Source organism: Mytilus edulis, chromosome 8, assembly GCF_963676685.1.
Source record: "Mytilus edulis chromosome 8, xbMytEdul2.2, whole genome shotgun sequence".
Lineage (NCBI taxonomy): Eukaryota > Metazoa > Mollusca > Bivalvia > Mytilida > Mytilidae > Mytilus > Mytilus edulis.
Genome location: NC_092351.1, coordinates 26,837,512 through 26,849,830, shown reverse-complemented (window position 1 = coordinate 26,849,830; position 12,319 = coordinate 26,837,512). Strand labels below are relative to the sequence as shown.

At 33.7% G+C, this 12,319-nt stretch overlaps 1 protein-coding gene across 1 annotated transcript in view; it reads right to left on the bottom strand.

Moving 5' to 3' along the window:
- Window positions 1–280: 280 nt before the first annotated feature.
- The window catches only part of LOC139485202 (uncharacterized), a 49,239-nt gene continuing 37,200 nt past the window's right edge, over window positions 281–12,319 (bottom strand). The window contains exons 5-6 of the mRNA XM_071269464.1: window positions 8,447–8,801; window positions 281–5,900 (exon numbers count right to left, since the gene is read on the bottom strand). Of these exons, the coding sequence (XP_071125565.1) occupies window positions 418–5,900; window positions 8,447–8,801 (5,838 nt within the window). The 3' untranslated portion in view covers window positions 281–417. The remainder of the gene's footprint in view (window positions 5,901–8,446; window positions 8,802–12,319) is intronic.

Sequence of the window (12,319 nt, the reverse complement as noted above, 5' to 3'; positions counted from 1 at the left end):
TTTTGAAAAGTATAGTCAGAAAATTAATAATATTACAATTGTAGCCTTTGTGCGAGATCAAAACAGGATATATCTACGTTCTCGGACTTCGTCCTAAATCAACATACTTCTTTCATGTCAATATATCCTTATTTTGAACTTGGTAGATTTCTATTGCACTGATATAGCTCTTTGTATCTTTATTAATGTTCGAACAGAAAAATCAGAGCTTTATATCTATCTATCTAGATAAAGGTTACACTGATCCTGTATCAATAAGCGAATCTACAGCACCTATGTAACCATGCTGTTTTTGCTTATTTATCAACATTTCAATCAATGCTTCATAACTCTAAAGCAGTGAATCCATGACCAGCATCTGCTGCTAATTTGAAAGACGTTTTGCAATATATATCAAAATCATTCACATCAGCTCCTTTAGCAATATGCTCCGTGAGTAATAAGGTAATCTGCAGTGTCTGTATGACCAAACCTTGTTGATAAGATGTAAGCAGTTCTACCATTTTTATCAGCAGCGTGTACATCTGCTCCTTTAGTCAAAAGTAAATTTACAGTGTCTGTACGACCCCTCATTGCTGCTAACATGAGAGCAGTTCTGTCATCTTCATCAGCAGCATTTAAATCTGCTCCTTTATTCAAAAGTAAATCTACAGTGTCTGTGAGACTCCACTCTGCTGCTAATATGAGAGCAGTTCTTCCATCTTTATCAGCAGCATTTACTTCTGATCCTTTTTCAATAAGCAGAACTACAGTTTCTGTATGACCCTCTTCTGCAGCTAATATGAGAGCAGTTCTTCCATCTTTATCAGCAGCATTTACTTCTGATTCTTTTTCAATAAGCAGAACTACAGTTTCTGTATGACCCTCTTCTGCAGCTAATATGAGAGCAGTTCTTCCATCTTTATCAGCAGCATTTACATCTAATCCTTTTTCAATAAGCAGAACTACAGTTTCTGTATGACCCTCTTCTGCAGCTAATATGAGAGCAGTCCTCCCATCTTTATCAGCAGCATTTACTTCTGATCCTTTTTCAATAAGCAGAACTACAGTTTCTGTATGACCATCTTTTGCAGCTGATATGAGAGCAGTGTTTCCATCTTTGTTAGCAGCATTTGTATCTGCTCCTTTAGTAATAAGTAAATCTACAGTGTATGTATAACCACACCCTGCTGCTAACGAGAGAGCAGTGTCTCCGCCTTTGTCAGCAGTATTTATTTCTGCTCCTTTAGATAAAAGTAAAGCTACAGTGTCTGTATGACCACTCCCTGCAGCTAATATGAGAGCAGTGTTTCCATTTTTATAAGTAGTATTTACATCGACCTCTTTTTCAATAAGTAAATCTACAATGTCTGTATGACCACGCCCTGCTGCTAATGAGAGAGCAGTGTTTCCATCTTTGTTAGCAGCATTTATATCTGCTCCTTTAGTAATAAGTAAATCTACAGTGTCGGTACGGCTACACCCTGCTGCCAATATGAGAGCAGTATTTCCACTATTATTAGCAGCATTTTTATCTGCTCCTTTTGTAATAAGTAATTCAACAGTGTATGTATAACCACGCCCTGCTGCTAACGAGAGAGCTGTGTCTCCGCCTTTGTCAGCAGTATTTATTTCTGCTCCTTTAGATAAAAGTAAGGCTACAGTGTCTGTATGACCACTCCCTGCAGCTAATATGAGAGCAGTGTTTCCATTTTTATAAGCAGTATTTACAGCGGCTCCTTTTTCAATAAATAAATCTACAACGTCTGTATGACCACGCCCTGCTGCTAATGAGAGAGCAGTGTTTCCATTTTTATCAGCAGTATTCACAGCGGCTCCTTTTTCAATAAATAAATCTACAGTGTCTGTATGACCATCCTTTGCAGCTAAGATGAGAGCAGTGTTTCCATTTTTATAAGCAGTATTTACATCGGCTCCTTTTTCAATAAGTAAATATACAATGGCTGTATGACCACGCCCTGCTGCTAATGAGAGAGCAGTGTTTCCATTTTTATAAGCAGTATTTACATCGGCTCCTTTTTCAATAAGCAAATCTACAATGTCAGTATGACCACGCCCTGCTGCTAATGAGAGAGCAGTGTTTCCATCTTTATCAGCAGCATTTACATCAGCTCCTTTAGTAATAAGTAAACCTGCAATGTCTGTACGACCACCCCCGGCTGCCAATATGAGAGCAGTTCTTCCATCTTTATCAGCAACATGTACATCAGCTCCTTTTTCAATAAGTAAAACTACAGTGTCTGTATGACCACAATTTTCTGCTAATATGAGAGCAGTGTTTCCATCTTTTTCAGCAGCATTTATATCTGCCCCTTTAGTAATAAGTACATCTACAGTGTCTGTATGACCACGCCCTGCTGCTAATATTAGAGCAGTCCTTCCATATTTATCAGAAGCATATATATCTGCTCCTTTAACAATAAGCAAATATATAGTCTCTGTATGACCAAAACATGCTGCTAATATGAGAGCAGTGTTTTCATTTTTATCAGCAGCATTTACATCAGCTCCTTTAGCAATAATTAAATCTACAATGTCTGTACGACCATGCTCTGCTACTAATATAAACGCAGTTGTTACATTTTTGTCAGCACAATTTATATCTGCTCCTTTAGCAATAAGTAAACTTACAGTGTCTGTATGACCACACTTTATTGCGAATACGAGAGCAGTATGTTTATCTGTATTAGCAGCATTTACATCTGCTCCTTTAGCAATAAGTAAATGTACAGTGTCTGCGTGACCCCATCCTGCTGCGAACATGAGAGCAGTATGTTTATCTTTATTAGCAGCATTTATTTCTGCTCCGTTTGTAATAAGCAAATGTAAAATGTCTGTATATTCACACTTTATTGCTAATATGAGAGCAGTATTTCCATCTTTATCAACAGCATTGACATCTCCTCCTATTGTAATAAGCAACTCTACAGTGTCTGTTTTGCCACACTTTATTGCTAATATTAAAGCTGTATTTCCATCTTTATCGACAACATTGACATCTACTCCTTTTGAAATAAGTAAATCTATGGTGTCTGTATGACCGTCCCCAGCGGCTAATATGAGAGCAGTGTTTCCATCTTTATCAACAGCATTAACATCTGATCCTTTTGCAACAAGCAACTCTACAGTGTCTGCTTTGCCACACTTTATTGCTAATATAAAAGCTGTATTTCCATCTTTATCGACAACATTGACATCTGCTCCTTTTGTAATAAGTACATCTACGGTGTCTGTATGACCACCCATAGCGGCTAATATGAGGACAGTGTTTCCATATTTATCAGCAGCATTTACATCCGCCCCTTTACTGATAAGAACATCCACAATACCTGTATGATCATGTTCTACTGCTAATATAAGAGCAGTTTTTCCATCTGCATTAGCAGCATTAACATCTGCAATTTTAGTTAGAGGAACACTTTTGGTTTCTTTTATATCAGTTGCTGTTAATAGTTGAGCAGTGTTTTCAACATTTGAATCAAGTTTAGCATTATCTCCAGTAGACATAAGTAAAAAAGCAATTCCTGTGTTACAATATTTCGATGCCAATAAAAGAGCAGTATTTCCTTGCATATCTTTTTTGTTAATTTCAGACCCAAAAGATATAAGTAATTCCGCAGTTCTTGTATAGCCCATAAAGCATGTCCACAACAGACATGTCCACCCCATTTTGTCAACAACATGTATGTTTGCCCCTTTGGAAAAAAGAAGATCGCAAATATCAATGTGCCCATGTAAACTTGCATACATTAAGGCAGTTATTCCGCTCATGTCAGCGCGATTAATATCTTTGTTAACGTGCTTTTCTAAAATGAACTCTGTTAATCCTTTAAATCCATGTTTACATGATAACATTAATGGGGTAAGACCATCTTTATTACAACGTCCTACATCAGATCCTTCGTTTATCAGAAAAGTTACAGTCGTAACTGAGTTACCCGCTTCTCCCATGCCGTTTATCGCATACAATAGAGGTGTCCATCCTATAGCATTAGCTTGGTTTACATTAAAGTTTTTAGTCAAAAGGTACCTTACTATTTCAGTACAACCTGCATAACATGCTAACATAAATGCATTTCTACCATCCTGCTCAGTAATAAGCAAGTTTGATCCCACATCAATAAGATATTTTGCTGTATGAAAATGTCCATTATATATGGCCCAGTGCAGAGGTGTATACTTTCTGGTATCTGTTTCATCCAGAACATCTCCTCTCTGTATGAAGCTTTTAACCATACGCAGTTTCCCTAGGGAACTTGCACCAATTAGTCGGGAAACATTTTTCTGAATGAAAAAACATTTGTAAAATCTCTTAAGATTATCCATGAGAGCTCCATTTTCTATAAGCATATCTACGATTAGACTATGATTCTGGCTTGTAGAACTATCAATATGTCTATCTGAATAATCACAACCTTTTAAGGCCATAATCAAAGGAGATTGCTTACTAACGTCAGATTTGTTTACATTTGCCCCTTTACATAACAATAATTGAACTATAATATCATCTCCCCTTTCGCAAGCTCCAACTAACGGTGGATATGTACTTAAATGATCTGCATTTATATCATCTGTCCTCTCGAGAATAAATTGTACCAGGTCTGTGTATCCTTTCAAACATACTAAATATGTCAGAGTCTTCCCATTTTTATCTTGTGCATGCAGCAATGTTTGTATCTTGTCCTTGTTAAGTAGTTGCAGATGCGAAATAAGTTTCGATCTGTATATTTCAAATTGCATTTGTCTGTTACAGACAACATCATACATTTTTCCTTTTCCTAACATATCAGCAATTCTGTCAAAATAAAACTGTTCATTGTAATTTTCAATCAGTATTTCAAATGCTTTATTCTTTTCCTGTACATTTCTCAACTGCATTCTACTGCATATGATATTATCATCTGCAAATCTCAACATACATTTCTGAAACTTTCCACCAAAGTAGGAACATAGGAAATCAAACATTTTGTCATGAACTGCATGATACGAATCTGAACTGGTCTTATCTACATGTTTTGTATGCATTACATCTTTTTCCAAGTACGTTCTTGTAAGAGTATTTAGCTCACCAATAACCGAATAAGTTGGTGTTCCACGGTTAACATTGCAGCTATCAAATATGAGTTCAAGTTTATTTCTAAACTTTTCATCGTGGATGTTGCTCTCAAGAAGGCAATCATCAAACAACACCAATAAGAATAAAGCACACAACTTTGTCTTATTCATTTGAGCATACATTTGATCTAATTCTTTTGTGTACATAATAAATGGATTTTCGAAATATTCGATAGCATTCATATTGGGATTTTGTGAGTATAGCATACACAGAAGAGGTAAGTAATCATATTTGTCTAATCTTTGACCAATTGCCTTGATAACATTCTCTGGAAGGTAGGCCTTAGCAATTTTTAACTTAATATTTGATGAAAGAAGAAATTGTTTTGACGATAAATCACATATATTCTTTAAAAATATGCCGATTCTCTTAAATTGTTCATCTTGAAAAACCTGAAGACGCACTGATACCAATAATTTTGTTGTATCCTTCTCTAAAATTCTGACGATGTCATCTTTGTATTTTATCCATTCTTCAACATCATAATGGTTTATTGTATATTTACCACAGACATCATCAATTACGAATATCTGAAATGTCTCAAGTTTGTAATGGTTTACGATGTCTGAAGGATTTTTACATGGTATAATAGCATACTTTGTGTCACCATTTAGCATTGAAAGAGCAACATGATGAATTGTTCCTGATTTGCCTATTCCTGGCTGACCTGTAACTGTAACACTGTTTTCTTTTAAGAGAATATTGAAGACATATTCTGATACTGGAGTTTTCACAAATTTTCTTTCCTTATTTTCCCATTCCTCTATCTGAAGTTTATGAATTCCTGAAATGTGAAATTATTTTTCATATTATTCAATTCAATTTTAATTCACCTGGTACAAAGTGTCGTGTGCTTTTTAGTCATCGTCGTTGTTTGTCCGTTTGTGTTTTTTAGTAATCAGTTGTTATTTGTTGCTGTATTACCTATTTGTTTTTCGTTTGTTTTGTTTTTTGTGTCCATAAATAAGCTCGTTTGTTTTCGCGTGTCGTTTTAGGTCCTTTAATATACAGCTGACTATGCTGTATTGGCTTTAATGAAGGCCGTACGGTGACATAATATAGTTGTCATTTAGTGTCATTTTGGTCTCTTGTGGACAGTTGTCTCATCATCTTATCTTATCTTCGTTTTTTTTAAAATATAAAACAATCAGGTCTATATATTTATATAAGCAGACATCTTCTTTGAATGTAAATTTTTATCTCTTTTTTGCATTTTGTGGATTCTAAAGTACCGATAAAGATAGAAGTTTTCAATTGTGAAATTTACCAGAAAAGTTAGATCTTGAAAAAGACCAAATCGCTGACTGATCCATATCAGATTTATTGCTCTTGAAAGACGATTTTACCTATTGCTTCATTTCGTTTATGAAAGTCACAGTAAAATGATAACAGAAAATGTAAGATCTACAAATAAGTCAGTATGACCAGAATCATCAATTTAAACCGCATAGACATTATTGCCATCTTATTCAGAAACCATATAGGAAAGAAACTGTATATAGTAACAATATTCAGCAAAGTAAATCTACAAGTTAAACAAGGATGAAATCGTCAGATAACCCTTATGAGAGTTTATGCAATAGAAAGATGATTTTTTACTAAATTTTGCAGGAACTATGATAGATGGAGTGAAACAGTAAATATCAAAATTTTAAACTAAATATGATCTACAAAAAGTTAGACATGACCTTAATTAATAAAAGACTCCTTAAATAAGTCATTTTCAATAAATGCTGATTTTTACTCTGTATTTTGCGAAAACATATTGTAAATAGAGAAGCTTTTAAAAAAAATAAAAAAGGTCTACAATTCACCAAATCTAAATTGTCAGATCCATACTAGTGTTATTGCTCTAAATTTTCTATTTTACTTAATAAAGATTATGCCATTTATCTTGATAATTTATTGATATTCATGACGGAGATACTCAATACTCTTAACATTAAAGGCTCCTTTGAGCTTGAATCACCAATTCGGATTACTTTGGTTGAAAAGGAAAAAAACTAGAGTGCGCATACCTGCTTTACTGATTATGGTTGATTTAAGATGCAGGTTTGACATAAACCTAACATTCTCAATGGTTCATGTAAATGAGGTCAAAGTCAGTAGAACCCTTCCAGAAAGAAAATGAAAATTTTTCAATCATTTCATATGTCAATATTTTCCACAATTGATTATCAAACTTATAAAAAGACCCAACAAATAAAACGTAACATTAACCAATGAAGCATACAGCGCTTAAGGTAATTAAGCACTGCTACATGAACACGTACAACTTACAATCATTGCATATGCCAAATATAGTTGACCTAGTTCCTATATCACCTGGGATATTGATTCAAGAATAGTAAATAATGACATATCGACATTGAAAACGAGGTCGCGGCATAGTATCTGATATAAGTAATTGACCACGATACGCAATAACTTTGATTACTGATCTATGAAAGGAGAAAGGGGTCAGCTGATCCTTGTTTGGTAGTCATTTAGACCTTGAAAGGATACCACATTCGAAATGTGATATATCTTAAAAATGGTAAATGCACGAGTTAAAAGATATACAGGTTTTTAGGCAGTCGCTAGACCATGAAAATGAGGCAAAGGAAAAGGGACATAACACAGGCATACTGCACCTGTAAAAAAGTAACTAAATAGTAAGACCACTGCTTCCACAATTACTGGATAAGAAAGATGTCTCCAAAATCCGCCACTTTCATCGGATGACAAACAATAAAAACAGTGAGGTTCTGGAAATCATCAATCCTGTCAAGTTTCGTTTTAATGTGCACTAATTGCAAACAATGTCACCATGTTTGCCAACTTATAATATATGTGGACAGTTTGTATTTATCGATTCTAAAAAGCATCGACCATGCGTCCTCTTTTCTTTAGATGGAAGGGGCATGCTTTATTATCTAAACAAACAGATGTTTTTAAATTTGAATCACATGGAGGTTACTATGAGCCTGATTCGTTCAAATAACCATTTATTTTTACTTAAGTGCAAACAATTACGTTTGCTTATAATTATAGTAAAACTATGTTAGAGCCAATTTTTTTTTATCTATTTTGTCCAAAAATGGTAGCATTAACTTTATTCTAAAAAGGAAATATCACAAATATCGAACTTAGAGGAAAATTCAATACGGAAAGTCATTAATCAATGGCAAAATCAAAAGCTTAAACACATCTAATCTAAGAAAGCCACCTCTGTAAAATTTGATAGTCAAACTAAATCGGACACAAATTAAATGCTTTAAGGGGTTTTGTTCAACAGTTTCATTAATCATTTGAAAAAGTATGAATCAAAATACAAGCAATGTAACATACCTTCACATCTACATGCAGTTACTTGATGGCTTAATGTGTTTTGGTCAATTTTTATTGTTTTGATGTCGTTTTGCAAGTCTTTAGTCTTGACAGTGACATCTTCCTTAAATGCAGTTTGCGCCGTTTGTGTATAACATAAGTCATCCTGAAACTTGCCTGCTTGCTCTTTTATTTCGGCCTGTTCATGTTTAACCTTACCAAGGTCAGCTTGAAGACTTATTATTTGGTCTTTCATCTCACTACGAAATTCTGTTATATCTTGTCTTACATTTATAAGAACATCTTTGTTCAAATTCAATTGGCTCAAATCCTCACATGTAGTTCTGTATCCAGCTCCCCCAAGACGAAGTACTGCCTAAAATATCACAAATGCATTTATATCAAATACATATCTTTTGTGGAAGAGTTATTGTCAATCCAAAATACTAGTATAATGACCATGGTTTAAGGTTGATCATTGATATATATTTCCTCAGATACAATTTTCTTATTATGACCGTTATGAAGATTTTTCAATTAACAGTCTAACCCTTTAATTGCCAAGCTGTCTCAAAATATGCTAATTTAAGCAAACAGCTGTTGCATGCAATATCCAAGAAAAACACCTTACCATGAAAAAGCCGATCGTGCGAGGGCTGTATAGCCAGTCAAGCTCGTTAAAAACTCCCATCATCATAAACCATGAAAAAAACTTATATAAATGTACTATGAAAAAGGGTTCTGCATTTTCATTTCACCAATGTTTTCATCATCACATAATTTTTCAGAAGTACCCATTTAATTTTTATTGTCCGTTGGCAGTCATATAATCAAAAAAAATATTTAAATGCAACTAATTGTCTTTAAAGATAAAAAAAAAAAAAAAAAAAAAAAACCAAAACAACACGTTAAAAAATGCGTCCGAATCGCTTTTTTTTATTTACCTTCACCAGGAACTCTCAAAGCAGAATGTATAAGACAATTGTTAGCTATATGATTGTTGCTAAGTTTGGTACAGATTGCATTATGGATTCTATGAAAAAATATGTATGCTCATCTTCATTTAGGTAAGCACATCAACATAAGTTCTATATATTGGACAAGTAGTAAGGTCATTGAATTATTTTGATAAAGTATAAAAAAGAAGATGTGGTATAATTGCCAATGAGTGAACTCTCGAAAAGAGACCAAATGACACAGAAATTAACAACTATAGGTCACCGTACGGCCTCCAACAATGAGCAAAGTCAATACCGCATAGTAAGCTATACAAGGCCCCGAAATGACAAATGTAAAACAATTCAAACGAGAAAACTAACGACCTAATATGCTAAAAAAAATGAACGAAAAACAAATATGTAGCACATCAACGAACGACAACCATTGAATTACAGGCTCTTGACTTGGGACAGGCACATATGTACAGAATGTGGCGGGGTTAAACATGTAAGCGAGATCCCAAACGTGGCTTCCCCTAACCTGTTACAGTGGGGTAACAGTACAACTTAAGAACAAACTATGCAAATCAGTAGAAAAAGCTTAACTCATCAGATGGATACATATAGAAATATATCTAACAAAAACAGAATGGACGTAGCCGGGTACTTGTATATCCCACAACAACAACAAAAAGTACTGATCTGAGCGTACTCGCAGTTACTGACATCTAGTTCAAAGCCACTAACAATTAATAAACAAAAATCATGCATCTAAGACTAAATTATCAATTAGTACACATCCAACATCCAATGGATTTAGTTTAAAGACGTCATAAACAGTCAGAAAACATGACCTTGTGCTAAAAAGAATTATTGAGAACTTATTCAAACGTCATTGGTTATTAAAAAACAAAAATTCAGCATTTTCTTATTTTTCAACACCTCATACTAGTCTTTTTAGCAAAACATTACAATAAAACAATATTAAAGAAAAAAGTGCGAAATTCTTACAGTAATTGGTACTTTAACAGTAGTATCGTGCATGCATATTGTTGTTAAAGGGGACGATATCAACAAGATATCAATCTTGTAAAATACAACAATTGTTCTGTACATGACAATGATGAAATTCATAATTCATGGCATATATTTGTTTTTAAAAATGTTGTTCACTGTTGTATTATTCTCTTGTCTATTTTTCTTTTTTATTAATTATTGCGTGAAGTCCCTGAGGTTTAAAACTTTCACGCATATACATTGATAGGTTTATGGTAGCTTCTTTCTCTGGAATCTTGACCCAATGTTATACTATGTCGATACTGTCGATACTGTTTGTGTAATCTATGGTGGCCGGTTAAGGCCATTTCATATTCTATAGGGCGAAAACGGTAAGTCGAAAACGCCAAAACGCGAAGTCGAAAACGCGAAAAGGTGAAATATTTTTTCCTCCCGATTTCGCGATTTCGCGTTTTCGTCTTTTCGCGTTTTCGCCTTTTTGCGATATACATGTTATTATTATAATATAACATTTTAAATATAATTGGAGACAAGACTACAAAGTATAAGTCATTCAAATGATTGTCATATAAATTTCATATCTGTGACGTATTTTAAAATTTTTCATAAATTAGACAATTTTTTTACATTCTTTGTTGACAATTACTGAACAAATTTAAAAACAGATGCATTTGGATAAAATGCCTTTGAATATACAATTTGCTTGAAGTTATATTTTGGACATTTTGAAATAAATAAAATAAATTATGATGATCGCCATGGTTACTTAGAATATATAATCTTTCATTTCATGCTCGTTTGTGAATCAAAAATTTTCAATATTTGAATTAGCTTTTGTTAAAAAAGATTTAAATCAATACATTGTGGAGATAAGATTTTTGTCAAATAAAAATTGGGACGGTTTCGCGAAGCTATCCGAAGACCTGTCATAAGATACTAGAATATCTTGTGACATGTCTTATGATCCTCTTAGGACTATCCCAGACCTCGCCTTAAAACTGTCGTTGATCTTAGAAAAGATATCCTAAACCTGTCGCAAGTTCTTTTAATTTAAAAAAAAGTAACCTGGATTTATTGAAATTTCATGTAAATGTAGTATGTGTTTCCCATATATTACTAAACGCATTGATTAATATTTCAAATTTTCAAAGATGGAAATTTGTTCATTTACAGGAGACACCAAGGGACAAGGGATATATATTGTTGAATGCGGTAGACAATAACAACAATCCTCCCAGTGTCTAGACCAGATTGACAAAATAAATAGAGAAGCTGAATCCGGTCAATTAGAAAATATATTTTAAAATGTCAAAAATATGATTTCAAGCAAATTGTATATTCAAAGGCATTTCATACAAATGCATCTGTTTTTAAATTTCTTCAGTCAACAAAGAATGTAAAGGAATTATCTTATTTATGAAAATATTTAAAATACGTCACAGATATGAAATTTATATGACAATCATTTGAATGACTTATACTTTGTAGTCTTGTCTCCAATTATATTTAAAATGTTATGTTATAAAAATATATATATCGCAAAAAGGAGAAAATGCAAAATCGCGAAAGTGCAAAAATGCGATATTGCAAATACACGAAAAGACGAAAACACGAAATCGCGAAGTCGAAAACGCGATAACGCGAAATACATAACGCGAAGTCGAAAACGCTAAATCGGGAAGAAAAAAATTTCGCCTTTTTGCGTTTTCGACTTCGCGTTTTCGCGTTTTCGACTTCCGATTTCGCGTTTTTGCAGGGCGAAAAGGCGAAATGGCTGTAACCGCCCACCATAGTAATCAAGCAGTGACCGATGACAACTGGCTATATAGCTTTTATGATTCATATTCAGATTACATTGGAAACAAGATACTCGGAAGGTCTCAAATTTATCTATGTTTTGATATATTTTGGATAGGCTGCCACTTGATCTTGTAAATTT